Source organism: Pseudopipra pipra, chromosome 5, assembly GCF_036250125.1.
Source record: "Pseudopipra pipra isolate bDixPip1 chromosome 5, bDixPip1.hap1, whole genome shotgun sequence".
Classification (NCBI taxonomy): Eukaryota; Metazoa; Chordata; class Aves; order Passeriformes; family Pipridae; genus Pseudopipra; species Pseudopipra pipra.
This window is the reverse complement of record NC_087553.1, coordinates 3,755,675-3,774,644: the sequence shown is the minus strand read 5'-3', so window position 1 is coordinate 3,774,644 and position 18,970 is coordinate 3,755,675. Positions and strand designations below refer to the sequence as shown.

Genomic DNA, 18,970 nt, shown 5'->3' with positions numbered 1-18,970 from the left:
GTATGGAAGTGCATGTGTGCACTGGTACATGGTGTACACGCACAGAGGTGGCACAGCAGCCATGTCGTGCCAGTAGTCACACATCTTCCACATGTTTCTTTGTCCTCTCCTTTCCTTTATTTCTTCATCTTCCTCCAGCCTGCCACGTGCTGTAGCTGTGCTGCTTCCCCTGCACTGACCCCAGTCTGTCTGGACACTGCTGCTCCTCCTCACTTTTCCTGTTCTAGCTATTATATGGGCAGAGAGGAGAAGGGAGTGCCCCTGAGAGAAAGCAGAAGTGAGTTGTCCACGAGGAACTACCCTCAGCTGCACCCCTGCTCTGCTGCCTGGCTTTGGGGCAGGGGCTCTGTCGAGACGGAGCTCTTCTAGGAGCGACACAAACTGGTGCTTGAGGTCACACCCTGGAGAAATAAATAAGCCTATTATTGCTAGATAGAAAGGGTTCACCATTTTCTTGAAAATTCATGGAGGAGATTATGTTTTCTTTGTCTAATTCAAATGTCATGCTCAGAGCCAAGCCTTGAACCTGACATTGCTCATTTCTTACAGTGGTCTCAGGTGAATGCCAGTGGTGTTGTGGAGAGTTCCATCACCTCTTACACCTCTTCTCTTCAAGCCTCAGTCAATTGGGATGGTATTTTCACTGCTGTCCTTTCAAGAGATCGTGTTAAAGCAGGTCACACTTTGTTCTGCAAAGCCAGTAAGGATGTCCGTGAAGAGACTTCATCTTGATGTGATGTCTATGTAGAGATTTACAAAAGCTTTTGACATAGTAGCACAAAAAAAGTTTCATACTTAATTCTTATATGCAGAAGCATTGCTGTAGGAGAATCAAGCTTTTAAGTGGCAGAAAAAAAGAAATTATAACAGGCTAAAGAAATCCTCTGGCATTTCAGATGACTCCTTGAGCTTGCTGCCTCTTATTTACAACAAAGTATTTCAGAAGTTTATAAACTCAAAAATACTTCATTGGAGTTAGCAGTCTTTCTGTGAGGTTCGTGATCCCTTTGCATTTGCTGTGAAGTTAAGATAAGGCACTGGCTACAACCCCAGGCTCCTGTAGTTTGTATGCATGTATATATATGTGCTTCTGTCAACAGAAAATACTTTAGAGTGTTTCTCTGTGTTTTTCAACTAGGTGCAAACTGTCTAAACCAGGCATGAAGCCCAAGCTAATCCACTGTACCTTTCAGCAGGGCTTTATTCATGAGGGTCACAGGAACGTGAAATAACTTTACAGAGCTCCTAGTCAGCTTGCAGCATGGCAAGGGTGCACTTTCATCTGCCTGCAGAGCTGTGTAGGCATGTCCTTGATCTAGAAGGATGTGAATGGGAAGGGAGTAAGGGAGCCAGCTGTAGTACTGTACAAAAATTTTAAATTCTCAACGCCCTATAAATTCCTCCCTCTGGTTCCCAAAGCTGTTGCAGGACTATAGGGGTACTGATGCTTTCATGGTATGTGTTCTGTGGTCTCAGACCAGCAAAGTGTTTTCTCAACTGCGTGGTTTTAAGTGTATGTTTAAATGCATTGCTGGAGAGGGGAGCACAGGTCTTGGAATGCCATGATTTCCTTGTCACCTACAGGTAAATAGAAGGTTGTTTTTTTTTTAAGATTAAGCTAAAATATTATTTATATCCCTATGGAGTACCAAAACTACTTATAAATATAAAATTTCCTTATGAAATTTCCTTATGACTTAATGAAAAATCATTTCCTCCACCCTGTAAGGTTAGAAGAATTAACACTGCCTGCTGTCAGTGCAGGCATACGGCATAAATGAACACAAGTTTGAACCAGGCTATCCTCTGATAGACTAACACAGCTGGAAGTGTCCTTCCATTTCTAAGTTCTTAAAATAAACCAAGGAAAAGGAGGTAGATTTGCTGGGAACTGTAATATTCTTGCTGCAGGTACTACTGAGCAGACTGTAGCAACTGGACATCACAAGTCATACGCCTTCCTCTCTGGTGCTAATTTTAAATGGACTGGGCAAAATAAGTCATTCAGCCTTATGTATCTGTTAATATATTAACAACTGAATCAAGATTTCTTTATCAAACTTGGCAAGCTTTATCAAACTAGTGTTTTATTGCTGTATTTACTTAATGCAGTATATTCCTTAGTGTAGACACATGAAGAATATTTGCTGACTGGGCAATTAAATGGTATGGATTTACACTTTGAGAGTAGGGATACACTACCAGCTATTTTTAAAAAATTACTATTTTTGACATTTGAAATAGGACTGGTTTGATAATGAGACTTGGATGTGATATATTCATTAAGGAGAAACTAGAGTCAGTTTTAAACAATTTAGCTATCCAAATATGAAATATTCTAAGGAGCACAAAGCCATTTGTTTATGTGGGTCTGTGTTTAGTGTGTCTTTCTATAGCTTTCATCAGATTTGAGTACACCAAGGGCAGGGACCACCCTTTATTTTCCACATCAATGCTGTGCCTGGAACTGCATTGCCTCTGAGACTCTTACATGCTCCAGCAGAATAAAGAAATGGCAACAATAATAGTGGTTTCATAATTTTTTAAAGAATTAATCTTCCTTTTTGTAGGATTTTGGAGCAGTTAAAAGCTCTCCTTGATTTTGTTTTCCCCTGTCTTAAAGTAGGTGATATTACCTGGTGTTAGAGGTGAAGACACCAAGCCAGAAGCAGGTACAGACAGCAAGTCCTGAGCTGTCATGGGAAGCAAATATGGCCTGTTTGATCCCCAGTGCTTTGCTTTAACTGCTCCATTGGCTTTCCTCCTATGCTCACTTGATCCCAGATACTTAACTAATGAGGAAAATTGGAATTTATTGGGTGGTACAGCTGAGAAGAGCATAATCACTGAGTACATTAGCGCTCCAAAAGTCTTTTAAAGAGACATGCTAATGTGTATTTCTCAAATAAACTTTCCTGTGTTGCTACTATTGTGGATTCCTAAGGCAAGAAGAGCTTTCATAAGATACTGGATACAAATGTGTGTGAGGGGAGGTTCTGTTAGGTTTAAGGGGTTTTTTGTGGGTTGCTATTTTTAGTGTTGTAGTTTAGAGCAGCTCCTGGATTTCCTTCCCTTCTGTATTTTAGCCTGTAGACAGATGAACTTAGACCTTGGTCCTCCTTCTCCCTTGAGTTTGTGTGTGCAGGTATAAAATAGAATAAAATTATTAAAACATATACTGTTAGGTAAATGTGAATTCTTGTACTCATCCATTTGTCTTGACTTGCATATAACACAGGTCAGGTCAAGGGATTCCTTGCATAAAATAATGGGTACCAATTTTCCATGGTTTACTGTGTGAGGAAACAAGAAGTAACATTGTAAATGTGGGCCTCCAAATGTGGAATAGAACCGCTATGTGTGACTTTTCCTTTAGGATGAGAATCCAAAGCTTTCTGAACTGGGTGGGCTGTCCCAGGCTGACAAAACAGTATTCTGCTTGAAGTGTGATTGTGGTCAGGCGTAAATTTGGGGTGAAATTTGACCCTTTAAAAAGAAATGTTGATAAAAAAGGCAAAAATTAATGACTCAGTAACATGCATTGACAAGCACCTTCTCTGAGACACAGAAAGGAAGCACCTGAAAGGTGATTTAGGACAGGGAACTGGTGGAACCAGTTACAACCCCCAGTAGTCTGCAGTGGGCACAAACTGGCTGAAACAATAATATTGTGCTTATCCCATGGAAATAAAATGAACAGATGCCAAGTGGAAAAATCTTGCAAGAACACCTTCACCCCTGATAGTGGTGTTGCCATTACTGGCCTGTAATATTTACCTGAAAAAGATCTTCCTGTCCTTGTGGGAGCTAGGAGTTCCCAGAGGATTTTGCTCCAAAAGGTAGGGTTATCCTCATCCAGTTGGGAAGCAGCTTTCAGCTCCAGCAAGGGTCTTCCAAAAAAGCTGAGATCTGGGGACTACACTAGTTCAGTGAATTTTTTAAGCTTGCTGGCTTCTTTCTGCTCATCCTCTGCCTCAGTTAGATGTGTGGCCTGTGAGTCCCATAATTTATAAAACATTAGGATGTGCCTGGGTTCTGCAGACAAAGATTTTGAGTTGATTCTGTTTTGTCAGTGAAATGTCTTGGTTCATTTGAATTGAATGGTACACTCTAAAAGAAAAAAAAATGTTGTGTTTAGTGTATGAGAATATTATTTTGGAAAAAAAGACCCAAATACAAAAAAGTCTGAACTTGTCTGGTGTAAATAGATTTACTGTTCCAGAATCATTGGTTATATTCAGTAAAAGTATAGATCGGTCACATTCTGTGCAGCAATGACCATTGTCAAATTCTGCAGCTGATGTGAACAAGAAGCAATTGGCAGGTATTATTGGAGACTGTCTTCCCAAGCACCAGATGGCAAATGGAGAAGAATACTGTACACACTTAAATAAACAGGGCTACCTTTTGAGCTCAGAAGAGGATTGAATCTATCCTGTAGGATAAACCTGTCCTTCAGGATGAATAGCTGTGAGTTGGTGCAATAAGGATGCTCTCTTTCTACAGGATGGGTAGAATTTCTCAAGCTAAAGGATGTCATTTTTTGCAAGGCTATGCTGAAGTTTGCAGGTTTTTGGGGTGGTTTTCTTTTGCTTCTCTCTCCTTAACAGAGAAGCTCTTGCTGATAGTGATGCCAAAACAAAGGGCTAATGGGAAGCAGTCCCAGGAACCGTGACTGTCAGGGGACTCGTATCCTTGGCTGCCAGACCTGAAACTTCTCATGGAACTTTTATGCTCCACATGTTGTTTTGTAGTTATCATCCTGATGAGACAGGCTATGGCATCAAAATGACACCAGCTAATTAAATGTCAGCAGAATCAGAAACAGTTGCAAGGCTTTTACACTGAGATTGCCAAGATTGAAACAGAAGCCAATGAGGCACATCACCCTCCTTGAGGCTCATTAGGATGGTATATAACTCCACGTTCAGCCAGCTGCAGTATAGCGGGGCAGTATGGAGGCTGCCACGAGGGCCTGACACTAATGAGCACCTGAAAGATTAAACAAAGTCTGTGGCTAATGTTAGGTCTCAGGTTAAAACCTTGGCAACTTGTGCTTCATTGTTATCTCAGGTTATAACCTTGGCAACTTGTCCTTCGATGTTTTCTTCCCCCCTCCCCCCCCATTTCTCCTTGGAAGCATTCACCTCAGAATCCTGTTCTGACTTTGACAGGGACTTACATGGGGACCTCTGTTTTCCATCTGGTGTCCTGTTGAGTTAGGCTGCTAAGAGCTCCTAGGATTCAAGCTACAGCTTTTTGCTGTAGGTTGGGCCACAGAAGTTTTAGCTTATGTTGAATTTTCTGGTTCTGCTTCTCTAGAATAAGATAAAGTGTCTATTATATATATGTGTGTGATTTATTATATGTGATGTTAATGAGCGATATATCCTGTTTGACTGTGGCGACTGTGCATTTCACTAGGGCACAGGTGGCCTTAATATTTCTGCTTTGTGGCTTTCTTCTTCTATCTGTAACTTCTGTAATCCTTGTGTTTTGTGGTTTACAAGATTTTTTTGTCATTGGGAAATATGTTGTATTGGTGTCAGGGCTCAGACGTTACACCAGAAGAAATATCCTTTCTTTGTCAAATGTCTGCATTGTGAAATCCTCACATTAGTCTGTGGTTTTACTCTGAAAATTGGCTGTGGGACAATGAAATACTGTTTAAGACATTCTCTGCTCTCAGGCTCTGTTTGCAGCCCTGTACTAGCAGTACCCACACTACCTTTTTATTGCTGTGTGAAGCATCACGGGCTGGGCAGAGTGACTTTAGTCCTCCTTTGGTTCTGTATCATAGGTGGGGCAGGTACTCAGCTTCCCACTTGAAGAATGGGCCTTCATTTAGCCATATCCCCAGCTGGTCTATGTGGGAATGCCTCCACTGGAAGTAGGCAAGCAATACTGATTCATGCTGATTTATACTAGTAGAGAACTTGACCTGTTGCCCTCAAACTGTGCTCTTACCCTAGAGCTGCCCGCTTGTGTTTGGCATGCACAGTCTTCATTCAGAGTGATGATGTATGGGGGGAAAAAAGGACATCTTGACTTAAAATTTTACTATTGAAATTGCTTGGAGAAGTGTTGTGTGGAATTAAAAATCATTTAACTTGCAAAGTGAGCAAACTCAACCCAGAAGCCATTGGGAGGCAATAAATGTGGAACCACACGGTGCCATCTGTCCAAAGTCACTCTTCAAAGCAGATTGCACTTTCAGTCACCCTCAACTGCTCTGTGTATATATTGCCTGTCAGAAATATATGTAATGTAGCTGCTTACTTCATTCAGATTGCAAGAAACTCCCCTTATTTTGGAAGCTGAATAACACAAAGGGTTGAGTTTTTGCTCTGGAGACAGATCTTGGGCTTTTCCATTTGACGTAGCCATCAAATGAAGTAAAATGCTCTTTTTCTTATATCTCAAGCACCACTAAACCACTTCACTCTAAGCTGGGAGGAACTTGCTTTGTTTGTTTTGAGGGAAAGTGAGGGTAACCTTGGAAATATCATGGAAGTGAAGTCTGGTCTCACTTAATAGTATCAGAGCAATTCTAATAGGCCTCAGATTAGGCATTGTGAAATCGTACACCTTAATTAAAATCAGGGTGGGGGGGACGACATCTCTAACAAAGACATACTTTTTTATGTTCAGTAGTCATTGAAGTAATTACAGGTTAACAAAAATAAAGAGCATTAAACAGAATGTCAAAATATGTCTGTTCCTCACAGTTGCTCCATTTTAACTCTCATCTCCTCTGATGTCATAATTTAATTAGGTATCTCAGTCATCATAGAGTTTTCCAGACAAGATCTGAATTTGTAATCTACAAATAGGCAGAGCTCAGCTGCCATCCCCTTTATTTCACTTGTTTAACACAGTGCAGAAAGCCGAAAATGAAGTCCACCTTGCACTTTTTCTGAGGCAGCTTTATGAGATACTGAATAAAAGTGTCCAGCTGTGAAATTTAGTTTTAACGGCTGATTATGCTTTTCTACACCCATAGTGAGGCGACCAGTTACTTTGATCACCTTCAGACCTGCACACGGATAAGCATCTAATCAACCTGGGGTTAAAGAAATGGTTTCTCTGCCTTTTTCTATGGGCAAAGATTTTCAGAGTTTGTTTTACAAATGATATAGCCTCTGCAGAACACCATTTAGCTGCTAGCTGGTTGTGTAAAGCAGCCTTAGTTGGGAAAGTCTGATGGGGAGAGAGATGAAATTTTTACCATTTTGCTCTCCCACCAGGAACTGTTACTTTATAGGTGCCAGGTGAAAGTGCTCTCCTGAGGACAACAGCCATAACACAGAGTTGGAAACAGGAACTCATCATTTTACTTTCTCTGCTCTCTGTTCCTATGCTCCTAATTTTTTTTTTTTTAGAGATGTTTTGCTTTGCTAATTGGAGAGGGAGGCAGAGATTCAACACCATGATTGAAAATGCTGGAAAATCTCACTGCTGCTATTGTTTGAAGGAAGACATCTCTCAGTTCCTGTCCATCTCCACACTTTTACACTGCCCTGTTTTGTACCCCACAAAGTATATACATCAGGCCCCAGCAGATAGTAGGAAATCCATGTCTTTTGTGAATTTGGCAGATTGCAGCTTCAGCAGTTTACTTGAGTCTCATATGTTTTTAACTCAAAATGAGCAAGTCATGTTTTTCTGCATGTTGAAAAGGTGGGATGCCAAGAGGAGTGGGTATGAACAGACTTTTTACTTTGCCATTGCTGTAACAACTAACCTGACCACATAACGTCCGTACTCAGGTGCTGAGCCTTGAGACCAAGTTGCAACTGAGGACTTGAGCCTGTGTAATGCTCTTCGTTGAAGACTGGCTTATCCCAGCCTCATCAAGGGCAGTGGATGTTCTGTGGCCTCTCCCAAGCCACAGCTGCGTGTAGCAGGTGGTTATATCAGATTGGGGTGGTGAAATGCATCCAGCTGAAGGGATCACAGTGTGGAAGAGCAACCTTGGCACTATCCTGCAAAATGTATGAGATGAGGGTGAGAAAACATGAGGAGGGAGCCAACTTGTTTCTGTGTGGTTTAGGTAGACTGGCTGCCAGTCAACCTCTTCTAGTGTTATGGCTTATAGAAGGAAGTGTGTCCATACTTAAAGACTTAAAACGGTGGTTCCCTTCACCACACTGCCCCCAAAGTAAGAATCGTAAGCAGTTCCTCCTTCTGTTTGTTTATACTACCCTTGCTTTTCTTTAGAAGCCACATATTGGACAGAAGTAGATGGCTGTTTGGCAGAGAATCACATTCTGAGGAGAAGGGAAACATAGAAAGTAAAGTGCTTGGTAGCTAAAGGATTTTAAGAGTTCCTGAAAATGTTGTGCCTTTCACAGCTTGCTTATCTCAGATGTATGCATGTATTTTGTATTCATATAAAGTGTTGGTGGCTTTTAGAGGTGAACAGTTCCCTTGTTGTGTGGATTTGGGATTCATAGACACAAATCTCAAATTGTGTCTATACAATGTTGGTGAGCAATGTTTATTTGCCTTTCACAGAAGTTGCATGTGTTTGGGATCTTCTCCCTTGTGCTGTGAAAAAGTCTAGTTGCAATAACTATGCTCTCTTTCTCCCTTTTCCATTGAACCTTCTTGTTATGTTCCTATAATCACATCTGACACTTCTATCATCTCCTTATTTCCTTCCATCCTGTACCCTCCAAAACTTTGCTTACAGTAATCATGGGAGGCAGTCTACAAGTGCAGTTGTGTCATCCTGTTGGAATATTTCTGGATTGAATACTGCTGCCCACATTCTGTGTTCAGTATGATCAGTGTACACCAAAAGCCAAATGAGGCCATTGAGCTGGTTTGATTCAAGAAGGCACAGCTGCCCATGACAGATATTTCTGGCCTGCAGAGATATTTCACATACATTTCACATACAGAGATATTTCACACCTCAAATTAATTTTGTTTGGTTGCAATACCTTTTTATCTGACCTGAACTTTCCCCACACACACGCACTTTTTTTTTTTTTTGTAAGTAAAGGAAATTGCAGAGAAGGCAAGTGTAAGTAAAACTTACTGAAATATTAGCAAGTCATTTTGTCTTCTGCTGGTTTTCATCAGGGAAAAAAGAACAGCAAACACACCACAAAAATAGCAACAGCATTACTATGGAGGGGGGACTGCGAACGTAATAGTGATGGAGTTCACTTAACTGTGGTGGTTTCTCTTATATGATAATATTGAGGTGTTTTATTTCTCCCTTCTCTGTGAGGTAGATCACTATTACCCACAACGTGTAGTGTGCACCATGTGGAGGCTGGGGAGGAGAGCTGGTGTCTCGGAGGTTATATGAGGCCATGAAAGACCCAGCAACAGAATCCAAAGCGTCTGGACCACCCAGGGGCCTGCTCATGTATCACAAGCCATCAGGGAAAGATTAACTCTAAACCCTTTTGGTTGCTCTGTACGGTATAATCATCTAAATGAAATCAATGAATACTTGATTTGAGAGGCTCCCATTGCTCCATCCCTGCTGTTCCTAATGTTTGTTAACAGATTGCTTTGTGGCAGAGTGCAAAGGTGCTGCTCTATAAAACTGTAATGACTTCTGGAAAGGAAGTTGCCCTGTGTATTGCAGAAAGCACTATTCAGCTTTGATTGGAACATGGGGAGTTGGGAAGTTGTTATTGCTCTTAGTAAAGCCAGTTGGAATAAAAGTTTCTGGTCAATTATGGTTAAGATGACATTTCCTTTTCCTTTCCTTTCCTTTCTCTCTCTCCTTGTTTACCGATGGGTTAGGAATGTTCTCATTTGCCCTGGGCAGGGAGCTGGCACGTGGTAAAGTCCTGGCACGCCGAGAAAGAGGATCTCATTTTCTGTCTCCTATCCTTCTCTGTCTGTCACCCATCCTGTTTGCTACTCCCTTAACTTTCTCTTTGCTGTTGTTTCTCAGTCCTTGGGGTTTCTCTTGTCAGTCCCCAGGTGTCTTTTTTATCCTTTTCTGCTCTCTAAGCAGAAAATGAAGTGTTCGGTGAGATGATTGGGTTATCCCCCTGTGAGGGGGTTTGGTGGTGCCAGATCTCACACTGCCTGGCTGCAGTAGCCAAAGGGACTGAGGAGAAAAAAGAGGAAGAGATTTCGGCTGGAAATGAGCCCCAGCTGCACGAGTCTGTTTGCACAGCAAGGTGCAAATCTGAGCAGATGCAATTATTCTGCTGCTGCTCCAAGTTACATTTTGTCTCATTTCTCCCTGGTGAAAGACCACTGGCCTTTGGGCTGGCAGCCCACCCTCAGCACGTCTGGTTACTGACTGGGTAGGGGTGAAGATAATTTGCAGCAGATCTCTCAGATGTCACGCACTGGACATCAGGTCTGTGCAAACACTCTTGCCTCACTTTCCCCAAGGTCTGTAGTTCATTAACTTCCAGGATTGTGGAGTGGCCTCTGTGCCCTGACAGGCTAGAGGGACTCACTGGCACACCAGAGGGTTGTCTAGTGAGCTGAGCTGGGGAATGGGGCAAGGACAGAGAGGGCACTGTGCAGTTCTAGAGCTTACAAACACCCCCAAATCCAGTTCTCACCCTAAAACACGTCCCAGTTCCCTGCACGCTCCCTGCCTAAACCAGTGCCCTTCCCCTGTCAGGTGTGCCAGGTATCTCCCAATCAGTAACAGCCTTACAGCTGTGAGAAGAAACTTCAGGGAATTGTTAACAAGGATAATAATTGCCTAAATGAGGTTTTTTTTCTATTTTTAAGTGTTTGTAATACTTCTTAATACTGTAAGTGTATATTGCTTCAAGGCACAGGAACTATTTGTGTCTTTATTTCTGCTTCTCAGCCAGTTACCCAGTGCTTTTTGTAATATTCCATCAACTTTTTTTAGGAAATCAGTTTAACATGTTTGACACTTGGCCTGTGAAGCAACTCTTCCATGGAAACCCTGATTGCCTACAGGACACTAAGCCTCACTCGTTAAGATCCCTTCGTACCATTCTAGTCATAAAAAGTCACCTTTACCACCCAGGTCTGGCAGTTGATGCTGGAGAGTGAAATAGATCTCTCAGAATTTGGGGGACTTCAACCTACTGTTTCTAGCTTGTATTTCTTGTACTGCTGTCCACTTTACTGGTGTAAAGTGGAGAATAACCTTCTCTTTTCCCAGAAGTTTTTCCATATGCACACATATATACACATACATATTTTGGCAAACCAATCTACTATCCCAAGTCAATGAGTTAATGACAGGCTGATTAAATAAATGTTCAGAGCTTTAAATCACTTTTTTCTTTAAGAACATTTAAATAACTTCATTTTTTGTTCAAGGTAATCTTGACTTTAAAACAAAAGGCCTGCAGGAAACTCATGTATTGTTAATTGCCAAAGCTGAGTCTGCTGTGGTTTTCCACACTGCTGATCATATATGGCATCCCAGATGAGTAGCAGATCTGATTTTATAGTCATGTTGTGTCAGGAGTTTAGACTGAATATTACTTGTAATTCTGTCATTTATCTCTCCTGTTTCTTTATTAATGTCTTTAGTGTTCTTGCTCTGTCCTCAATCTTTCACATTTTGTACCGATGCTTTATTACAGTGTTTTCCAAATTTTTAAAGTAAAAATCTTTCAAGATGAACAACAGTCCTTCATCAGGAGCTGACTGAAAGCCAAATGATCTTTATTCATAGAGCTATTGCCTTACACATCCCCTCTTTGGAAATCAGTGTTCCATTATATGGTATTGCTTCCTTGTCCCTACATTCCTTGATGAGTGGTAAAGTACAGTGTTGACATCTAAAATATTGTCACTGGCATGGCTGATGGGTGAGAGAGTTGAGTGACTGAGAGAGTTTTCTCCTCAAAGGTGATTTTTTTCTGGGGGTCTCTGCAAATTCAGGCTCTAGTGATGTTTTTTTTTTTTTTTATAAGTTACACTTGCAGTGCTTTTTTGAGATGCATTTTTGAGCTTTGCTTTGCAAATATAGATGGGGGCAATTCTTTTCATTATAGTTGCTGTTGGCCATGTCCATCTGGTGTTTTGTCCTCCAGCTGCCCCAGAAGATTTGTGATATAACACAGGAGTTAAATACGAAAAAAATATCATTCAGAGCTTGCACGGCCTTTAAGTGCCACTCACAAACTGTCACCTCGGGTGTATTATAAGCTTGGAAAAGCTTTCCATATTTTAGGTTCACAGTTTGCCAATACGTTGTTGTTTTCACTGGTGTGTCTTTGATCTCACAAAAAGCTCTGTGCTGGTCAAGGAGTCTGTTGACACAGTCCCCTTTGGCCATGTGGGCCTTTGAGCTTGTCATGGGGAGAAGGAGGGATGGTGAAAGCAGAGCTTCAGAAAACACTGTAGTTGCCAAATAACATAGCATTTCTAAAGCTGTTCTGTGTCAGACTGTGGGCCTCTGCTTCAGACCTGAGCTCTCACAGACTGCTGCCCACAACAGCCTTTTATCACTGTATCTGTGACAGTACAGAAATATTAGCAGCAGTTGTTATTGTGTCTACGTAGAGGAATCCATCCCATGTAGGAACTAAAACAGGAGCAGAAAATAGATGGGCCCTTTGCTCTCAGGTTACTCTCTGAAGGTCCAGAGTACACAGAAGGTGAGTGGATACAGAGAGATGTGGAAGCAGAGAGAAATGAAGTTATGAGTGCTTATTGCCTACGAGAAGATTCAGCTCCATCACTTCAAGACTGCTGGTGCCTTTAGGTAGGTTCCCCTCCCGAAATCTGCTGCAGTTCCTCCATCTCGGTCAGCAATCCCTTGTTGTTGCTGATGTGTCTTTTCTGGCAGTCGAGGTGCTGGCACAGGAGATCCTGGCCTCTGCCTGGGGTCATTTTGTCCAGTGCTTGTGTCAGGAAGCCCCAGCTGTGCCGTGCTGGGCTCTGTCTCAGCACAAGACAGTCACAGCCTGAAAGCACAGCCTCATAAAGTACAGTGAAGATCACTGAATAAACACTGTTCTAAAGTGTGTGGCTGCTGTTCACATGAAACCTGAGAGCAAAATATGCATCAGCACTGTCCCAGATCCCCAGCAGTCTCTGAACACCCTGTTCTACTCAGTCCCATGAGAGGGTTGAGATGGTTTTCCCTTCTAGTCCACATGGTGAGGGAACGTCTGTTACTGACACTTACCAAGCAATACTTTTACACTAAAAGTTATGGTCAGTTAAAAGCATATCAGGAAGCAATACCTGGAGATTTCATATGGTTTACAAATGGCATTTCCAATTCTGTATAGAAATTCAAGGATGATTATAGAAAGTTTTTTGTTGTACTAATGGAAATTTCTGAATCTATACCATGTCCCTTTCTCCAAGTGGACATACTTTTAATAATAAGAACTATCCATACATCCTTGACTTGTCATTTGTTAGAAAACACAAAATCTTAATGGCTCATATTGGAGAAATAAAGGTCAGGGTACAGGCAAAGTTCGTCTGTATTACAGAAGATTAAAAAAGGAGAATATATTTGCTTCTGATTATGCTAATTCATCACTCCAAGCACGGTGTGATTGCATTCTGTCTAGTCAGTTCTTCTCTTTGTATCTTAAAGAAGAGATACAGGCAAAGTAAAGGGCATTTGGAGATAGACAGGGAAAATAATTGAGTCACAGAGAGTCTTCTATTTGAGGAGGGATGGGAAAGATAGGGGTTGTTTTAATTTAAAGAAGAGACAAATAAAAGAGAACATGACAGTGGGGTACAGAATGATGAATGATACAGAGAAGGTGAACTAGGCACTATTGTTTGCCCTTTCTTAAGTGCAGAAGCAGAGGGACATCCAGTAAAGCAGAAAGGCAAAAGCAGTAACTCTGGTTAGAGGGAAATTTTAAACAGTGACTGTCTTATTTCCACAAGCTCATCTTGTTTCTCCATGATTCTAGAGCATGTATTGAGGGGGATGCAAAAGACCTCTAGAAAATGAATCCAAGTTGCCTTGCTAAGCAGTTGTTGTGGGCATACTGCAAAGACTGCTCACTGGATCAGATTATGTGGCTTGCATGAAAGAGAAGAACTAGTCAGATAGTCTTAAGGAACCTTCTTAGTCTCAAAAATAAGTGGATGTTTAAGTTAAGACATTGATATGTGTAATGAGAGTAGCCATGCATTTTTACTAGATAGCATAAAAAATTAACTGTTCAGGGCAGAAATCTACTACCAATGGAAAGAACATTCCTCTGCAGTTGACCCCCATGTTATTTTTTTTTTGCATGCCTCCCTGAATATCTGCTCATGAGCCTTTTTTAAAATGCTGATGTTCTGACACATTGGCTCAGGGCCAAGCAGAATTCTGTCCCTAAGGAAGTTGTAGGAAGCACATTTATTCTTCCTGAATATCCCTTTCTTTTATTCTCTTTTCTTTTGGATGTTCTATGTATTATTCATCTTTAATTAATAAGTTTGTATCAAGATCCAGAAGAAAATTGATTTTGATCAGTAGATTCTAGGGAACTATAAACAGAGTAAATTACATATGTGCCTCCTCCATGCCTTACTGGGAAATGAAAGAGGGGGTGATAAGACGTGCAAACATCTTACAAATGAGTGAGATCACTTTCTCTTTATATTATTACAAGATCTGTTTGGATCTACTGTTACTTTTAGACTTGATCCCTGACAGTCCTTTTGCAGCTGTGCTGTTATTTTTATAATTCCTCACCAGACTGCAGTACATCCTGGTCCACCTGTGGTGATCATCACTTCAAAGCCTGGTTCCTGTGGTCATTTTGCCTCATTTCTAATGGCTGTGTCTAGTCTGTGGTGGTAATGTCAGTGTAGTGATTCAGACCCGGGTCACATCTGCGAGGCAGCCTTGCCTTTCCTGCCTCGTTTTTTTCCCACCTTAAAATAGGTAAAATGCCTCATTCATTCTGGATGAAAACCACTCACTAGGATATGGGGAAAACTGCATTTTTAGTGTGTTCTCATGTCTTTGTCTCTCACTCACCTAAGGTGAATGCATTTGCCAACTTTCTTGGGTTTAAACTTTGTGCAGCCATTGAGCATTTAAAAAGTTTACCATTGAAAATAGAACAGATGTATTTTATGAGTCATATAAAGTATATAATTTATAAAAGCTTGTAGGAAATACATATTTGTGTTTGTGTATATATTTGCTATGTATATAAATGGTGTAGTTTAGAGTGTATTTTCCCACCACTGCAGTCCAGCTGCCTTTGAAATAGTTGTGGACTTTACTGCCATTGTTGCCAGCCCTGAAATACCAACCTACAACCTGGTTTAGCCTTTTGAAATCACAGAGAAAAATTAATTGGAAATGTAATTTTGTACTCAGAGGTATGCAAATTTTATGTCTAAACTCAAGTGAAAAGAAGCATTCAGTCTAATTTTTTGGCATTTGTCAAAAGCCCTCCAAAAACCATCTAGGCTGCAGGCTAAGCTGCCTTTCATAAATCTCAGCCGAAGACTTGCTGCTGACTTTTTAAGACTAAATTATTTCTATTGTTCTCAAGTAATTACATTTTTGTTGTTATCTGTGGAAAGAGCCCCACTGGGTTGAGCATGTAAGTATATGGGAATGGGGGGAAGGAGGATTTGTGGTAGTTAAGTGGAGATGATAAAGCTGAAAACATAGCAGCAGGACATAAATCAGATTTTTCTTCTTTTTCTAGTTGGCTCGTCACAATAAAACATTGCAACAGATGCTGAAGCCAGGGTCAGATCCAGATGAAGGAGATGAAGCCTTGAGGTTTTATGCCAAACATACTGCACAGATAGAGGTAAAGAATTGCTCCCTGGAAGATTGAATATGAGACAAGTCTGCATCTTGTGCATGGTGTATCACCTCTTTTTAAGCTTCTGAGCAGCAAAGCTTATTCAAATGGTGCAGATTATTTATGAGGAGAAAGCTGAATAATGTGATTTTGGCTGTGGGAGAAAAAGGAATGCACCTATATCAAAAGTGGCTCTAAATAATCATTTTACAGGAGCTTTCCTCTGTGTTACCAAACATGTTTTGTTAGGGAAATACTGACTGCAGATAGTAGCTGTGTCATGAAGTCAAGAATAATCTTGTATGGTACATCACTCAACTAAATAATCATGAGTTTCAAAGCCAGTGATGCTGGCTGATCAAATTAAAAGTCTGGCTCGAGTACAAAGGGGTGTTGAAGTGGTGTAGACATTCAGTGTGGCTTTTGTTTAAAAGACTAAGGCTTGGCCTGCTTCAGCAGTTCTGTTCTCTATTTTAAACTTTACACCTGCCATGGATTGGATTTAGATCAAGAACCACAGAGGTATTTAGGTTCATAATTCTTATATCCCTTTTTGGGCTCCTGCAGGTTTCATGGGATCATAGGCATCACGATAGGAGTTGGGCACTGGAGTAGCTCAGTGTCTTTGTCAGGAGCAGAATTTCTGTGGTGCAAAGGCAGCTGCTGCGAGAGCCTGCGGGGAGCGGAGGCATCTGGCTCTCCCTCAGAAAAGCTGTAGCAAGTCCAAAACTGGCCAAGTGTGAAAAATGCACAGCATGGGTGCACACAGGCCCAGCCTGAATCTGGTCCAATAATCTCCAAGTTCTTCAGTGGGCTCCCAGGCTCCTCCAGCACTGGAGCTGAGCTTGCCTGGAGAGGGAGCAGTCCTGACACATGACTCAGTGTTGTCCTGCCTTCCATCAAGACAGACCACAGCTGGGTCCTTCTCTGTTTCCCACCACCCCTTTTGTCTGATAATGGTCATGTTATCCCCCCACAGAATAAATGGAAGCTCCATGGCTATGGTTGTCCAGAGGGCAGCTCAGAGCTCCTCTTAATATATTTGAATACTCTGGGCATTGCTGAGATAACTCTTGGCAATTATCAGCTGAGTTATCTGGGTAGGTTGTAAATTTAGGCATTAAACAAGCACTGTGGTCAGCTTTTCTGTGGCCAGTAACTTCTTCTGCAACCCAGCACTGCTGCTATACAAAATAGATATTCACAGGTCTTTCTCTGAAAGCAGACCTGGACCTGTTTGGTGTGTAAGATATTATCTCTCCTATATTAAGGTATCTCATTTGTTTGATTTGAAAGTCAAATAGTGGGGTTTTTTCACCAGTGGCTGTACAGAGACATGGGTGTAGGAGTTAAAATGAGTTTTCTACCTATTTTTGTATTTTTAGTAATGCAGAGTCCACAATCAGAATGGGGAAGCAATTTTGATGACAGTGGGGTGAGATGAAATAAAATCCATTTCACTCACTGATAACTTGGTCAGTCCTGAAATACAAACAATTCAGAACCTTGGGTTTTGCCAAGTAAGAAGATAAAGACTGACAAGATATGGGTGCTGTCTGAGTAACAAGGTGCTATTTTTGCATGTTCACCTTCACAACTTATCCCATCACAGAAACAGACTCAAGGTGAGCAAATAATTTTGCAATCTGAGCAGAAAGCCCCTGAACTTCTGCACTTTTTACTGGGAGAGGTTTGTTTCAGTTTGCTGCAAAACTGAAGCATTCTGAATTGGAACAATTTTTCTATTTGGGGAAGTCTGGACCTGGGTTTTGCTTGAGGCATATGTTGGCCACTTTATTCAGGCAGGTGTTTGAAAATAAAAAAGTAGTTTTACTTCATTTTTGGACTTTATTGTGATGTTCAAATAATTTATGCATTAATTGATAAATAAAAGGGGAGCTGTGAACAAGAAAAGATATGACAAAATGATTGGATAGTCACTGATCCTGACAAAAATGTGTATTTTATTTATAGATTGTTCGCCATGATAGAACAATGGAACAGATCGTCTTCCCTGTCCCCAATATTTGTGAATTCCTCACTCGGGAATCCAAAAGTCGAGTGTTCAATACAACAGAGAGAGATGAACAAGGCAGCAAAGTCAATGACTTTTTCCAGCAGACAGAGGATCTGTACAATGAGATGAAATGGCAAAAGAAAATTAGGAGTAAGTATTGCAATTTCAAAAAATGGGTTCACTATGCTAAAAACCTGCTTTTAAACCTTAAAATCCTTTGATTTTAATAATACACTTTTCTCTGTTCATTCTGATACCACCACAGGCAAAACTGTTCAGGGCTTGAGAGCGTAGGTCAGCTGAGACACTTGCATGCCACCGTAAAAGAGGCATAATATGGAGCAGTCAGTAATGTGTTCAAGATGATGTTTTGGACTCCAAAAGTTAAATTGAGGGATGGATGAACTGGGTGTAGTTCTACTCAACTCAATAGCGTTGCACCTAATTAAGCCAAGGCCCCTAATATTTAACAAAAACATGTGTAGCTGCATATTTGAGGTTTGCAGATTCCTAAAAGACCATTAAAAAACTTGTAAATGTCAGTCACTTAAAAACATCTCTCACCAGAACCTCAGCTGCTTTAAATCTGTCCGACTCCCATGGAGTCAGTTCCCCTCTGCCAGTTCACATCAGCCTTGCGTGACTGGGCTGCAGGGTGTCCCAGTGAGCCCATACTGGTGTCCATCCCGTGACAGTGAGAGAGGCTGGCAGGCATGGCCGAGATCACGGGGGAGAGATCAGAGCAGGGGCATGAGGAGGAGGGGCAGTGAAGCCAAGGCAGGTATCCTGAGTTTCTAGTTTAGTTCACTGATGGGCATGAGATGCTGGAAAGCAGTGCCATAGAAAGGGCTCTGGGGGTCCTGGTCAGTGGCCAGTTGGACACGAGTCAGCAGTGCCCTGGCAGCCAGGAGGGCCAACCCTGTCCTGGGGGGCATCAGGGAGGGGACTGTCCCACTCTGCTCTGACCTGGGGCAGCCTCATGTCGAGTCTGAGGGCAGTTTTGGGCACCACAGTGTAAGAAAGATGTTAAGCCCTTAAAGAGTGTCCAAAGGAGGGCAATGAAGATGGTGAAGGACCTTGATTTGAAGCCATGTGAGGAGCGGCTGAGGGCACTTGGTGTGTTCAGCTGGAAGAGGCTGAGGGGAGACCTCACTTCAGCTACAACTTCCTCAGGAGGGGAAGAGGAGAGGCTCTGTGTCTGTGGGGACCAGGGACAGGACTGAGGGAATGGCCT

The 18,970-nt window shown here is 41.7% G+C and overlaps 1 protein-coding gene across 5 annotated transcripts in view; it reads left to right on the top strand.

Moving 5' to 3' along the window:
• Positions 1-18,970, top strand: part of ITPR2 (inositol 1,4,5-trisphosphate receptor type 2) — a 270,280-nt gene that overhangs the window by 205,929 nt on the left and 45,381 nt on the right. For all 5 annotated transcript variants that reach the window (XM_064654170.1, XM_064654172.1, XM_064654171.1 and 2 more), the window contains 2 exons: positions 15,618-15,725; positions 17,694-17,886. In XM_064654170.1, the coding sequence (XP_064510240.1) occupies positions 15,618-15,725; positions 17,694-17,886 (301 nt within the window). The remainder of the gene's footprint in view (positions 1-15,617; positions 15,726-17,693; positions 17,887-18,970) is intronic.